The 16,115-nt window shown below is 42.8% G+C and overlaps 1 protein-coding gene across 1 annotated transcript; it reads left to right on the top strand.

The window, feature by feature from the left end:
• Window positions 1–502: 502 nt before the first annotated feature.
• Window positions 503–8,754, top strand: Ms4a5 (membrane spanning 4-domains A5). The gene is made up of 5 exons (XM_032895359.1): window positions 503–731; window positions 2,261–2,389; window positions 3,729–3,785; window positions 5,772–5,924; window positions 8,117–8,754. Exons 1-5 carry the CDS (start codon window positions 579–581, stop codon window positions 8,219–8,221), a joined length of 597 nt encoding a protein of 198 aa, XP_032751250.1. The 5' UTR covers window positions 503–578; the 3' UTR covers window positions 8,222–8,754.
• The last annotated feature ends 7,361 nt before the right edge of the window (window positions 8,755–16,115 follow it).

Raw genomic sequence — 16,115 nt, 5'->3', positions numbered from 1 at the left:
CTAATAGGACAGTACTAGTCAGAAAAACTAACAGTGTAACTGGCAGAGTGCCCACCAAAACAAAATTGTAGTTCTTTGAAGCCACTCTGCTTTAGGGTGATATATAACATAAATCTGCTAAAATGAGGTTGACAACAAAAGAACAAAAGAATCTTTGAAGTGACAGGCAACACAAATAATATGACTGATTAGTTCTAAAGCCTGAGAGGTTTTTTCTTCTCTACATCTGAAATGGAAAAATTAAAAACTTGGGAATATATATATATATATACATATGTGTGTGTGTGTGTGTGTGTGTGTGTGTGTGAGGTAGTTGTAAGAACAGAGGAATATGTGAGAGAGGACACAGTATTTTCTGATCAAACCAATACACAGGCATGGGCACTTTAATTCTTATCTTTAGGCTCTTGGCCATTCCTAAAATTCTATGACTCTGTGACTTTATGGTTCTATAATTCTAAGCCAGAGTACAACAATGCCAGTGCTCTAGACAGCTTCAGTACAGGAAACGAAGATGATTTAAATGGGAGTACCAGCTACATCCTTTTCTTCCACTTGAAAAAACCAACTATACCATCATGGATTCAAAAAATGTGCATAGTCCCGTTTTCCTGGTGTTTCCTCCAGAGATCATCACTCCAGAGTACCGAGCAGCAGAATTTACAGCCACAGCTTACGATTCCCAAAACCAAGTGCAGAAAATCCTTATCAGAAAATTGAAGATCTTAGGGGTAAGTAAAATGTGTCCCTGTGTATAATATGTGGTGGCACACAGTACCCAATAGGAATCAACTCCAGATGTCATCGCCAATCAAGTCAAGAAGTATGGACTGTGCTTCTACATAAATTACGAACAAGATTCTGTGAATAGAAAAATACAAAATGAATAAATTCAATGCTCCTGAACTTTTAAAAACCACAGCCCCCAAACTAATTATCTTTAAGGATTTTCTAGTCAAACTCTGAGAGCAAAAGGAAAAGGACAACCAAGTAGAAGTTAGGACAGATTCCTTCTCTTAGCAAACTGCAACATACACTTTTACATCTTCCCAAGCAAAACTCAGGACTCATAGTTTTACATAGTATTCAGATATATGTGTTTATTTATACATATAAATATAAAGACTTACCACCAAATGTTAGTACAGTAACAAAAGAGCTCACCAAGTAAGTGTACTGAAAAGGACGTAACCCCCGGCTATAAGTCTTCTGCTCATTTTGTCATTCTCGCCAGGCTTCTCTAGTGCCCATCAACCTTCTGCCTAGCCTCAGGAGCCTGTGGAGAATGGGCCTCACAAGCATAGCACAGAGAGAATAAAAAACTGCCCATGTGCCTAGCAATGAAGCACTGCTTCCAAAGGCTCAGAGGACCATTCACATTCAAGAGTGTTGCGTGTAATTTTAAAAACACGCTACCTTCTTGCCAGGGGCTGCAGTGCACGCTCTGACCTCTCCTGGTTCCCCTTACTCCGACTCCATCACAACCATCCCCCAACCCGGGAAATCCAGGAGCTGCTGTCCACACTCTACAGGCCCCTCTCAGTTAGCTTCTCCAAACCGCCAGCAATCCCCTTATCTTCTCTCTTTTCGCTGCCCACCTTACCTCAGCAGAAGAAAAACACTAGACAGTTTTATTATTCTAAAACAAGGCAGATAACACAATTGCTAGGCTCTTAAAAACTAACTTATTTATAACAGGTGGCAGGGGCCGGTTCTGGTTGCCCTCAGACCTTACATGGCTACTATGTCCATCTCAGCCAAAGCCTCCTTCCCTGTGTATCTTCTCTTCCTCTCAGGATCCAGAAATCCCACCTTTCTCCCCAGTAATTGTCTTCTGCCTTCTTTATTGACACAATCAAGAACCAATTAAGGAATCAGATTTTGGTTATCAGCTCCTCCTCCTATACGAGAGGATTCCCCTGGGTGTCCAGTTGAGGCCAGGCTGATTTAGTAACTTAAAAGTCAGCATTCACACATATGAGCTGATGACTGGTGATTTTAGTGAGACAGGAATAGGAGCTGGCAGCTTCCACTCATGGCACAGCTGACCCTGAGGTTAGGAGCACTGGGTTAGATTCACTTTTCCTCTTAGTAATTAGCAGACGGAAGTGGGAGTAAGAAACCATCAAGGGCTATCGTAAAGGAACAGTCATTATCTTTCTTTTGGCTATAATGAGGGTAACTGCCAAATCTTTGAACTAACGACTTAAGTAGACTTAGCCCCGCCCCCACGAGTGCTGACTTTCCTCTCTATTTGCAGACCACCCAGATCCTGTTTGGAATCATGAACTTCTCATTTGGAGTTGTTTTCCTTTTCACCTTGGTAAACCCATACCCAAGGTTCCCTTTTATATTTCTCTCAGGATATCCTTTCTGGGGCTCTGCTTTGGTGAGTATAGTCTTTAGTCCAATTAACAGTATGTCAACCAGGCAAGGTGTTAGTGAATGAGCTCATAGTTATGAAACAAGACAGATTTGGGGTATGTGAATCTGCAGTAAATGCCACTAAGACATTAATGTCACGGCTATTAAAGCAAGCTCTCTGCTCTATTGAATCACCAGAGTCTATGATAGCCCATCTTTGGGTCTTGAAATTTGGAAGGAATAGCCCTCTGGGTTTTATGGTGGTTTCATAGTCCATTAATTTATACAAAATTACTTGCAGCATATGATAGGCTGTGTTCACAGAGCAAAACAATGAAGATCCAAATTTTAGTACGGTGATTGTCCTCCAATAGGCATTAGTCTAATAAGAAAGAAATCATGCAAGGAGATTAGCATACTCCTTACATCTGTGTGGTGCTGCTTCTGATGCTGGTAAGCACTTTACTCTGCAGAAAGTGGAGGAGCAGGGACAGAGCCCAAGTGTCTGAGCACAAAGAGATACTTATTTACTTGTATGCAATCTCTATTAGTTTAGTCCCTACTCAGCATCAGAGAATGGGCAGGGTGTGAGGATTCAGTAGAAGCCAGTCCCCAGTGGCAGTTCCTCATAGGGTGTGACAGAGGACGCAGATGCTGCTTCCAGAGTCATTTGCAGCTGGACCATGTCTTAAAGAATGAGTTGTCTAATGAGGTGAAAAGCATCTGTAAAGGATGGGAACAGGGGGTGTTTGGGTAAAAAGGGAGGAAGGTTACATTGTCTGTCAGAAGGTCTGGGAGAGCATTCTCTACTAATGGGTCTGGGGGAAGGGGCAGGAAATTTAAACACAGTTGGGCTGAACTCAGATTTTTAAGCTTCTACTACACAATGAGGCTGCCATATCTGACCCACCTCCATGAACATTAGTGTGTATTTCTGTCTTCTTTCTTTTCTTCCAATTATCAGTCTGCTGGCTGCAACTGTGCCTTACATTTCCACCCAACCAAATAAACTGGTTGGGCTATGAGAACTATATGGCCTCAATGCTCATAAACTGATGACACTGAGCATTTGAAGGCTGAGTCATGATACCATAACAGATCACCAACAGGAAAGTGGCTATGGAATGAAAGCCCGGTAAGGCAGAAACACCCTTTTGTTCAAAGAAGTGGCTTAGACTAAAGGTCCAGACTTTTGTCCTCTGCTCTGTGGGGTGGTTCACCCTCCTCATTTCCCTGGAGTTTCTGTGAGCCTAGAAGGAAGGCACAGGAAGGAAGTGGTCGGAGGCCTGATCTGAGAGGCCCTCGGCATCATCTTATCATGTCCATCATTAGGACATTTATTCTTTATTTTTCTTTTTTTGTAGTTCATTAACTCTGGGGCCTTTCTGATTGCTCTGAAAAGAAAAACTACAGACACTCTGGTGAGTTCTATGTCTGCCTTATTAAAATTGTAATTGTTGAATACTTTTCCTGGCTTTGAAAATCATCACAGAATCAGAAGCCTTTTCATATTGGGACACTTTTCCAGATTCTCCTGTCAGAGTTTCATGTTGTACAGGAAATACTGAGGCACAGAAATGTTGAGTGACTCTGTCCTCGGCCCCTTGTTGTTAATGCAGAGTAGGTCTCAGTAATCTAGTCATTCATTCATTTGTTCTTTCGATGAGTAGTTTTGGTGCTTACTGGGTGCCAAGTGCTTTAACAGGCTATTGTTTGACTCACAGGAAAAGCACAGGATACATAACCTAATTAAGTCACAAGCAGAAAAGTTTACAGCAGCGACTGAAGGAGCCATTCAGAGCCTGCCCCACATGTGGCCCATATATATACAGCCACCAAAACTAGATAAGATTGATGAAGTTAAAAAAATGCATACTGAAAAGGACCGGATATAGATCTCTCCAGAGAGAACATCCAGAGCATGTCCAATACTGGGGTCAATGCTAGCAGCAAACCACCGATCTGATAATAGGACCCCTTGGGGGAATTAGAGGAAGTATTGAAAGAGTTGAAGGAGCTTGCAACCCCATAAGAACAACAATGCCAACTAGACAGTTTCCAGGGATTAAACCACTACTGAAAGACTATACATGGAATGACCCAGGACTCCAACTGCAAATGTAGCAGAGAATAGCCTTGTTGGGGCACCAGTGGAAGGGGAAGCCCTTGGTCCTGCCAAGGTTTGACGCCCCCCAGTGCAGAGGAATATGGGGGGGCAGTAAGGTGGATGGATGGGGGGAACACCCGTATGGGGGAGGAGGAGGGGATGGGGACTTATGAACAGGAAACTGAGAAAGGGAATAACATTTGAAATGTAAGTAAAGAAATATATCTAATAAAAAAGTAAAATAAAAATAAAAAATATGCATTACAGGCAGGCAGAAGATGGCAAAAATAAATAAATAAATAAATAAATAAATAAATAAATAAATATCACAAGCCTATTCCAGAGCTAAAGAATACATTGCTGATCTATGTATATTTGTAAGAGTAGAGCATTCTCAGAGAAAGGACTGGAAGAGCTTGAAGGGGCTCAAGACCCCATATGAACAACAATGCCAACCAACCAGAGCTTCCAGGGACTAAGCCACTACCCAAAGACTATACATGGACTGACCCAAGGCTCCAACTGCATAGGTAGCAATGAATAGCCTAGTAAGAGCAGTGGAAGGGGAAGCCCTTTGTCCTGCCAAGACTGAACCCCCAGTGAACGTGATTGTTGGGGGGAGGGTGGTAATGAGGGGAGGATGGGGAGGGGAAGCCCATATAGAAGGGGAGGGGGAAGGGTTAGGGGGATGTTGACCCGGAATGTAAATAAGAAATACTCAAGTTAATAAAGATAAAAACAAAAAAGAGTAGAGCATTCTATCTTACTCAAAGAAATAAAGACATTAGATAGTAATAAGTCAGTAAGTTATTTGCATCAAAAATCATAAAATTTTGTAATTTTAAAATGTGTTTGCCTTTATTTATTAGATAAGTGTATGTTGGGGTAGGAATACATTTCCATGCACAGTGTACCTGTGGAGATAAGAAGATAACTTTTAGGACTTGGTTCTCTCCTACCATGTGGATCCTAAGGCTAAAACTCAGATTGTCAGGTGGTAGATGTCTTTATCTCTGAGCCACCTCACCAGCCCTAAAAGTTTGTAATTTTTAGGGAGATGTAAAAGTGATGGAGAAATGCAGTGTTTAGTTAAACACAGTCTTTAAATGAACATTTAAATAAGTCATAGCTACCTCTAGTTGAATGGAAGTTAACCCAGGCACAGAATGAGTTGTATATATGGTATATATGTGTATTTCTTGGCATTCTGAAAATCCAACTCCTCAGTCCTCCACCCCCACTGCTCTGTCTGTGAAACAAGGCAGGCCTAAGTTTTTTGTATTTTCTGGTTCTGTTGCAGATAAAAATGAGCCAGGCGATGAATTTACTTAGTGCCCTGGGAGCAGCAGCTGGAATCATTCTCCTCGTATTTGCTTTCCTTCTAGATGGAGAATTCATCTGTGGCTATTCTCCAGATGGTATTCAGTGTGGTGCTATTACCACTCTATTTGTTGTAAGTATCTTGTGTCATTTCTAGAGAAGCAGATTATTTAAACAAAAAGGTTATCACCCAGTCAGTACCATCCAGATAGTATTATAGACAAAAGTGTATTTCCTTTTTCTCATTCAGGAGCCCATTGTATTAGACCAGCATTATACCACACATTGTGGAATAGAACAATAAATGCTCAAAACTTAAAAAAGCTATAAAACATGCAAGTAACTAAGGATAATATAAATATAAAATGATTCTAAAAGACAGAGGCTCAGAAGTATCCTCATGGTTCATAATTCCCAATATACATTATAATTGTCTATAGTTTTTATTTGGTTTTAATATTTAGGCTAGACTTCTGATAAAGTATGGTAGATTTGAAATAGACACTTCTGCTTGTCCAAAGTACTATAATTGGTGTAAAATAATGTAAACGGTGTGAATAAATCAATATATAAAAATGATAGTCAAATAGGCATATTAAAGTTTGATAACCTACAGATGCAGACTTTTACATCCAAGCACTGGACTGAAGTCAGGGACCCCTATGTAAGAGTTAAGGGAAAGATTTAAGGAGCTGAAGAGGATGGTAACCCTATAGGAAGACCAACAGTGTCAACTAACCTGGACTCTTGGGAACTCCCAGAGACTAAGCCATCAACCAAAGAGCATACATGGGCTGGTCTAAGGTCCCTGGAACATATGTAGCACAGGACTGCATTGTCTGGCCTCAGTGGAAGAGGGTGTACCTAATCCTGTAGAGGCTTGATGCCCCAGAGAAGGGGAATGCCTGGGTTGGGGGCACCCTCTCAGAGCAAATGGGTGAGGGGAGAGGGTAAGAATTCTGGGGACATTATTTGGGAATATAAATAAATTAATTAACTTTTAAAATGAGCTCATCATCCATTTTAAAAGAAAAAAAAGCTTCAGCTTGCTTTCTCTCTATCAAGAGTCTGGGAATTTAATAATCAATGAGACCAGCATCCACTAAGATTCAATCAGAAGCTTCCAGGCTACATTCAAGGATTAATGAGGAAGTTAGATGGCAGGCAGGGGCATGATGAAAATACATCATTACCTGAAGGGGCACAGCAATGAGACAACATACACACACACAAAAGGCACACAGAGCTCTCAGCCTAGTATTTATCTCCAGTGCACTTAAGTCACCTGTAAACACATGTATTGTGAGAACACTCCTGCAGTATTATTCAAAGCAAAACAAAAACAACAGGAAAGAAAACCACAGAAAAATGAAGGAAAGAAATCAGCTCCTGTGACAGAAGTGCAAAGTATCAAAATGCTTTACACCATGGCCATATCATTTTAACAGGTAATCTTGAATAGTTATTCCTATCATTAACACACAATAAGCAAATATAGCATAGAACAGACTTAACAACACGAACTTTTGCAATGGCAATAGAAGGATCTGTTCTTGGAAGAGGCCAGCTTTGACTGGCCAGGTGTGTACGGCTGGCTATGTGTGCTCTTAGCTACCATGGTGCAACCTGCTTTGAAAGTCTTCTGCACCAATTAGAAAGAAACAAGTGGTGCCTTTAGCCTCAGCTTCTCTCGTGCCTCTTGTTCTCTGTGTGACTCTCTCTGGAGTAGCAATTTTCTCTCTTCCCTGCTTTTAGTTTCCTCTCCTACTTTTCTCTTTGCCATTTTCCTCTCTTGACTTTCTTCTTTGTCCTTCAAGAGACCACTTTCCTGGTATGCACTCCTACGTGCAGGTTATACCTGTGAAATGGAGAACTTCTCGCATATAACTTAGCAAATATGCTGTTTGACTTCCCTTAAACAGTTTGCTATGCTATGCTATGCTATGCTGTGCTGTGCTGTGCTGTGCTGTGCTGTGCTGTGCTGTGCTGTGCTGTGCTATCCTATGCCATGCTATGCCATGCTATGCTGTGCTGTACTGTGCTGTGCTGTGCCATACTATGCTGTACTGTGCTGTGCTATGACATACTATCCTATGCTATGCTATGTTACCCTATGATATGATGTGCTATGCCATGCTGGTACTCCTTATATTCCCATTACCCTTCACTAATAGGAGAGGAAGGTTTATTGTGTGGTAATGGTGTGATGACTTTATGTGGTAATGGTGTGATGACTTTATGTGGTAATGGTGCGATGACTTCATGGTGATCAGAGAACCCATCACTGTCCTAATAAAGTGACCCTGTTGTCTCTCTCTGTTGCAGGGGATTTTGATTATGTTGATGATCTTCAGCATTGCTGAACTGTTCATTTCCCTCTTTTCCTCGATTTTGGGGTGCTACTCAGAAGAATGTGGGGGATGCTGTTGAATAGCACTGTACAAGTAAAACTGCAAAATGATACAACTCAGAGGCCAGTCTTGCTTGTGAGAAAGAGTCAACACATGTACACACTTAAAGTTCACAATTACTTGAAGCAAAATGGGTTGGGAGTCACTCATAGGAGACCATTTCGGCTGGTGAAACCCACTCTGCTACCTGATAATGGCATTTCCTCTTTCGATAGAATGATTACCTGGGTGTATTGGCATGGCCACTTTATAGGCAAAGATATGAACTGAAGCTCAGACTCAGGGGTGACCAAGTCATTTGTCTTTGCTACTTGTGACAATCTCTCAATGACTCCCCTAAGAGACTCCACACAAGGGCTCCTGCTCCATGAAGCAGGACGATGAATTGGAAAGAAGAACGGGTTGGTCAGCAAATTGTGCCTTGAAGTCACAAGATCATCAAATGTTTCAAGTCAGACATCTACAAAAGTACTGGTTAGGTTTTTTTTTAACTTGATACTAACTAGAGTTACCTGGGAAGAGGAAATGCCCATATAAAATGACCTGTGATCATGTTTGTGGGACACTGTGATCTTGATGTGGGTGGGCCCATGTAGTAAGCTGGTTATATGGATGCCTTAGTTTGTGTTTCTATTGCTGTGTAGAGACACCATGACCAGGGCAACTCTTGTAAAGGAAAACATTTCATTGGGGCTGGCTTACGGTTATAGGGGTTAAATAGTCCATTACTGTGTGGGAAGCATGGCAGAATGAGAAGTTTTACTTTTGGATCCATAGGCAGCAAGCAGGAGGATTGAGACACACTTCCTTCAAAAGGGCTACACATACTCCAACAAGGTCCCACCTCCTAACAGTGCCACTCCTTATGGGCCTATGGGGGCCATTTCAATCCAAATTACCACAGTGGGTAACAGACCAGAGTAAGCAGTATTCCTTCATGGTTTCTGCTCCAGATTCTTGCTTTGAGTCTCTGACCCGACCTCCCTTAGTGATGAACTGTTATCTGAAAGTATAAGCCAAATAACCCCTTTTGTCTCCTAAATTTCTTTGGGCTGTAGTATTTTTCCATAGCAACAGAGAAGCAAACTAAATACTCAAATCAGTAATCAATGATGGCAAATATTGGTGGAGTCACTATGTCTCAGACTTTGTGCCAATTAATACAGCTGCTGCTTATTTGACCTCACAAAAGTCCTGAGGCTAATTTTATTCTTATATCCAAACAAGGAAGCTGATGTGCAAAAAGGATAAGATTTGGTCAGGGTCACAAGGCTTATAGTGATAGGTCCACAGCAACAGGTCGTCTGGTTCCACAGCCTGAGAGGTCTCACTCCTTATCTAACAATGTCTACTTCCCAAGTCTTTGAACTAAGCCCTTTATACCCTTCAAAATTAAGAGTCATTACATGTTGACAGAATGTTTTCCCCAAAAACAACTTTTTAATTAATCATTCCATTTGTTTACATCTCAAATGATATCCCATTTCCTTGTTACTCCCTCCACCAACCCCCATCCCACATCTGCGCCCCCCTACCTTTTGCCTGTATGAGAGTGCTCCCCCACCCACCCACACTCCCCCACCCCACCACTCCAGCAACCCCTTTTGCTGGGGTATCAAGCTTTCCCAGAACCAAGGGTCTCCCCTCCCTCTGCTGTTAGGCAAGGCCATCCTCTGCTACGTATGTATAGTAGCATGGAGAATGGCACTGGTTTTATTTCCAAGACCACTTAATGAAATGGGTCACAGACTTGATTGCACAGTCACGTCATCTGAGGAACTTCCAGAATCCCCAGTGCACAATGGGCACACATCAGTTACATCAGAGTGTGGTGGGAGCCATGCACTTGATCAGTTTTCAAAGAGATTCATGGGTGGATTCCATTGCATAAGATGTCTGGGAGACATTGCTTTAAGACAGGGGGAAATGGGGGGCAACTAGGGAGGACTCTTGGCTGTAGTCGGTCTGTCACATCTCATTCTCTGTAACCTGTGGAATGCACCAGTATGATCTAGGGAAAGAACTAAATAAGATTTTAATGTGGGAGCTGGCAAGATGGCTCAAGTTAAGATTGGTTCCCATTTTTCCATACTTTGGTTCCCAGCATTCACATTGGACAGAATACAACTATCTCTGACTTCAGTTTCAGAGTCTCTAACACACTCTTCAGGCTCCCATGAGAACCTGCATGGTTGTGGTGCACATATCCCCATGCAGACACACACACACACACACACAGAGAGAGAGAGAGAGAGAGAGAGAGAGAGAGAGAGAGAGAGAGAGAGAGAGAGAGAGAATATAACACTTAGGGTCCTTGTGTTGTACTGAAAACATTTCTGCACTCATGGATCCCAAAAGGAGTCTTGAGGACTTCAGAAGCTTGCCAGCCCTCACTCTGAGAACCACTACACTCTATGCATTGCGCTGGTTATTGCTAAGCACTGAGACACTTCCCTTGTCATTTCAATTGATATGGCTGCCCATTGAGGGAAGTGTGCCTTTGGTCACAGACATGAAAGTGAAACTCAAGTCAGCCAACTTTTCTAAGAGCACAAAGGGTATCTCATTTAAAAACAGGATTTGAATTAAAATCACCACATTCAAGTCTCATAGTTTTCCGCTGCTTTGGGTATATGGAGAAACATACCCTGTTCAAATGAATAAACTAACAGCTTTTTTAGATTTCTGCTCTAACTGGAAGGAGCTGATGCGCGCTCTAAGTGTATACGGGTGAAGGGCAAGAGATTTATTTCCCATGGAGAGAGGTTCTGGTGGAAGAATATTTGGTAACTGAGCGAGTGATGTCCAGATATATGAGGCTTTAGACGTATTTAAAGTTGAAAACCTGACCCATGACAGTAAGGACTGGTAATTTAGACCGAATATTAAATGTCATTTTATCATGCACAGTCACATGATTTGACCATATTTCAACACTACAGGCTTTAAATGCCTAGGCTAAAATTCAGCAACACCTACCTAGTTCTGTGAGCATTCAGCTCTTGGAATTTAAAGTCACTAGATAAATGGCATACGGGATTATAATCAGGATTTTCTTGCTTTTAAAACATTATTTTCTTGATTTCTAACAGTGCATTTGTGGACCAGTTTCTCCATTTCCAAAGCGTTGGTTTCTCTAATCATAAAACAATCAGTGCATACTGTGTATGTGTTATCAAACTTTCTACACAGGCAGTACTTGGCATATGAGTGGGCATTTGATGACTGTTACTTTCCTGTTAAAAATATGAAGTATTCCCTCAGAGCACAAAGAACTAAAAAAAACATTAAATGTTTAAACTTATATTATAGGTGCAACATTGTATCTTTAGGCCTGTAGCCAGATTCTATTATACTTCGAAACTGAGCTTCAGTTCTCCCTTGCCAATGCACTGAAACAAAATACCTCTGGAAGCAGAGCGTCCTGGGTGTCAGGGCTTTGCTGAGGAATTGGGGACATGCCTTCACTTTACTTCCAAATTCTGAGCTGCCTGCTAGTGATCATCTTTATGGGAGAAAGAGCCAAGTGGAACATTTAGGCCCCATAACACTGCAAAAGCATAAGACCCAGAAAAGCCTAGCCCTGCTTTTCAAGAGCCTGGAAACCAAAGGCTGAGTAAAGACAGACACAAATAATCATGATGTAGAATGTATTCTTCAGAAGAGGGAAACACGGTACTGAGAGATGGGATGGGTGGGCGTATGTGGATCTGCAAATGCTAACTGGATAAAAGGACACTGTCAGACAACATCTTTTCAAAATTGGAGCCACAGAATAATGATGAGTATACTTCAAAGGAAAACTGTTAAGTGTGTTATAGAATCAATAAAATGTCAAACATAAAACAGGAAAAAGTATAGAACCAAAGGCAGTGACAAGTCCTAATTGCGGTGGATATTTAAGCACACTCAGTCCAAATCAGCAAAGACAACTTAAGTTGGCCATATAAACAGAATTCAGGATAGTTTGAGAGGCATTTGTACTGAGCCAAAGTCAGACCACTGGCTTGAAAGGCTGGAAGGACAAACAGCCTAAGACTGGAGGGAAATGGGACTTGGCTATGAAGAGCGGGTTATGTAGCTCTGGGTCAGGACTCTCAAAGACCGTACATTTGCCAGACCTTACCCTGCTCCCACACGGAGTGCACCAAAAGGTACATCTCCAGCCCACCCGCCATGCCTGGATACGAGTCTCATCCACACTCTGGGCTGGAAAGCTCTGGTTTGAATATATTCTTTTTTTTTATCTTTATTAAACTGGGTATTTCTTATTTACATTCCAAATGTCATTCCCTTTTCCGGTTTCCATGCCAACATCCTCCTAACCCCTCCCCCTCCCATTCTATATGAGTGTTCCCCTCTCAATCCTCCTCCCATTACCACCCTCCCCACAAGAATCCCATTCACTGGGGGTCCAGCCTTGGCAGGACCAAGGGCTTCCCCTTCCACTGGTGCCCTTACTAGGCTATTCATTGCTACCTATGAGGTTGGATACATTCTTAAAGAGCTTAGATTAAAAAAGTTAATTCCCAGTGTGACAGTGCTGAAAAGTGGGTCTTAAGTGGTGATTGGTCATAAGACTCTGCCCTTATAATGCTAACACTGTTACCATGACAACTAGCTAACACCCATCCCCAATCCTGTCCATGGGTGTGTGTTCTCTTGCTGGTCTGCCTGGGATATTGGAGCATGAAAACCCTGGACATTCCAGACTCCTAAACCTTAATAAATAAGTCTCTGCTAGTTATAAATTTATAAAAGTCCTAAGATATTCTACTGAGGAGCCAAAACAGACTCTGACATTATGTCACTATATCCAACACATTGCAATAGATACAAAGAGAATCACAACTAGGATGTTGAATGGATGTGGACCTGCCCTTTTCACTCCCCTCCTCACTACAACATTCCTACAGGTGACCCTTAAGTCTGACCTGAGTTTTCTGAGTGGCAGGAAGTTCTCTAACTAACTAGCAGCTTGTTCCACAGATAACTTCAGTAACTTGAACATTTTTGTAGATGCTCCACCAAAACCACCCTTCCCAGGAATACTACTGCTCAGTGGTCCTAATCATATGGCTCTGAACCATCTTAAATGATAGAGAGGAGAAAAGAGAGGAGGGAGAGGGGTGAAATAGCCTCATATTAGTATTGTTACTGTGTTTCAACATTTAGGTAAAATGGAGAAAGTGTCCATTTGAGTGAGGTACCTTAGACCCAAAAAGGACATGCATGGTATATACTCACTAATAAGTGGACATTAGCTAAAAACACACAGAATACCCAGGATACAATCCACAGAACTCAAGGTTAACAAGCCGAAGGGATGCTTGAATCCCACTTGGGAGAAGAAAGCAATCATGGGGGCTGGGGGGGTAGAGGGAGGGAGGGGTCTGGGTGGGAGGAAGAGGGGGAAAAGGGAACATGATCAGGTATTGGGGGAGGGGGAAGAGAAGCCCTGAAGGCCGGTAGAATGAATGGAAATATGTAACCGAGGGGGAGAATGTACCAGAAATATGGGAGGTAAGAGACTCTCAGGATTCAAAGAGAGGGACCTTAGACAAAAGGGCCAAGAGTTGCATGAAGTCATTGTTTTAATAGCTGAGTAGTACTCCATTGTGTAGATGTACCACATTTTCTGCATCCATTCCTCTGTTGAAGGGCATCTGGGTTTTTTCCAGCTTCTGGCTATTATAAAGAAGGCTGCTATGAACACAATGGAGCATGTGTCCTTGTTATATGTTGGAGCATCTTTTGGGTGTATGCCCAGGAGTAGTATAGCTGAGCCCTTAGGTAGCACTATGTCCAACTTTCTAAGAAACTGCCAGACTGCTTTCCAGAGTGGTGGTACCAGCTTGCAAACCCACCAACAATGGAGGAGTGTTCCTCTTTCTCCACATCCTCCTCACCATTGGCTGTCACCTGAGCGGTTTTTTTTCTGCTTTTTAAATTTTTTTAAATTTTACTTTTCTTGGATATTTTATATATTTACATTTCAAATGTTGTTCCTCCCCCACTTCTCCCTTAACTCCTCTCCCTCCCCCTGCTTCTATGAGGATGCTCCCACTCCCACCCAAGGGTATCTCCTGAGAGGCCCTACCAGAGCCTACTGATACAGATGGGGATGCTTGCAGCCAACCATCAGATAACATGGGGACCCCAGTGAAGGAGTTAGAGAAAGGACTGTAGAAGCTGAAGAGGTTTGCAACCCCATAGGAAGAAGAACAATATCAACCAACCAGACACCCCAGGAACTAAACCACCAACCAAAGAGTACACATGAAGGGACCCATGGCTCCAGCTGTATATGCAGCAGAGGATGGACTTGTCTGGCATCAATAGAAGGAGAAACCCTTGGTCCTGTGAAGGCTCTTTTCCTCAGTGTAGGGGAATGCCAGGGTGTTGAGGTGGGAGTGGGTGGGTGGAAGGGGGAGCATCATCATAGAAGCAGGGAGGGGGAGCATGGGAAAAGGGGAAACTAGGAAAGGGGATAACATTTGAAATGTAAATACATAAAATATCCAATTAAAAAACAAACAAAAGGCCCAACAGTGGGTAGAGGGAACTTGTAGAGTCCACTTCTAGTAGAAAGACAGGGCATCAAGTGGAGGGATAGGGTTGCCAACCCACAGGCAAAACTCTGATCCAGAATTGATCCTGTCTAAAAGAACTGCAGGGACAAATGTAGTTAGAGAAAGGACTGAAGGAGCTGAGGGGTTTGCAACCTCATTGCAAGAACAACAATATCAACCAACCAGACATCCCAGAGCTCCCAGGGACTAAATCACCAACCAATGAGTACACATGGACAGACCCATGGCTCCAGCTGCATGTGTAGCAGAGGATGGCCTTGTCAGGCATCAATGGAAGGAGAGGCCCTTGGTCCTGTGAAAGTTCAATGCCCAAGTGTAGGGGAATGCCAGGGTGGGGAGGCCGGGGGAAATGGGTGGTGGTTGGAAAAGCACCCTCATAGAGGAAGGGGGTAGGAGGATGGGATAAGAGGTTTCCAGAGGGGAAACTGGGAAGGGGGATAACATTTGAAATGTAAATAAATAAAATATCCAATAAAAATATTAAAAAAAATAGAGAAGAGACTGAGGGAAAGGAAGTCCAGTGACAGGCCCAACTTAGGATACATCTCAAGGGAGGCTCCAAGGCCTGACACTATTCCTGATGCTGTGGTGTGCATACAGACAGGCGCCTAGCTTGGCTGTCCTCCGAGAGGCCCAACAAGTAGCTGGATAAGACAGAAGCAGATACTTATATCTAACCAATGTGCTGAAGTCGTGGGCCCCTGTGGGTGAATTAAGGAAAGGCTGGAAGAAGCTGAGGAGGAGCGTGACCCCATAGGAAGACCAGCAGTCTCACGTAACCCAGACCTCTGAGATCTCTCAGACACTGAACCACCAACCAGGCTGCATACACTAGCTAGTCCAAGGCCCCTGACGCATATACGGCAGAGGACTGCCTGGTCTGGCCTCAGTGAGAGAGAACTCACCTAACCCTCCAGAGACTCAAGGCCCCTGGGAGTAGGGAGGCCTGGTGGGGGTGAGGCGTGGGGTGGGGGAAACATACTCTTGGAGACAGGGAGTAGGAGGAATGGGATGTTGAACTGTGGGCAGGTGAACAGGGAGGAGTTAATGACTGGAGTGTAAAAAAAAAATAAAAACAAAAACAGCTTAAACCAAAATAAAATTAATTTAAAAAAGTCTAACATGAGGTTAAATAGGGAAGAGAGAATAATAGTCTTGAGAAAAATCTAATTTTTGCCTCCCAAATGTTTATAAACTTTCCCCATGTCACCAACTTCTGCCACTTCGCTACTTGACCTAACACTGAAGTCAGTCACAGAGCTCCAAGCAATACTGCAAAGGGAGGGGAGCAGGAAGGAGAAAGGGGGGCTCGTATGTAAA

This window comes from Rattus rattus, chromosome 2 (genome assembly GCF_011064425.1).
Source record: "Rattus rattus isolate New Zealand chromosome 2, Rrattus_CSIRO_v1, whole genome shotgun sequence".
NCBI classification, from domain to species: domain Eukaryota; kingdom Metazoa; phylum Chordata; class Mammalia; order Rodentia; family Muridae; genus Rattus; species Rattus rattus.
This window is presented reverse-complemented; position numbering and strand designations above follow the sequence as displayed.

What these genes read in the sequence shown, in the direction of transcription:
- Ms4a5 (XM_032895359.1), top strand. Translation starts at nt 579, where the DNA reads ATGGATTCAAAAAATGTGCATAGTCCCGTTTTCCTGGTGTTTCCTCCA. An exon ending in GAAAATTGAAGATCTTAGGG is followed by an intron (nt 732 to 2,260) that starts GTAAGTAAAATG and finishes CTCTATTTGCAG; the next exon opens with ACCACCCAGATCCTGTTTGG. An exon ending in CTATTACCACTCTATTTGTT is followed by an intron (nt 5,925 to 8,116) that starts GTAAGTATCTTG and finishes TCTCTGTTGCAG; the next exon opens with GGGATTTTGATTATGTTGAT.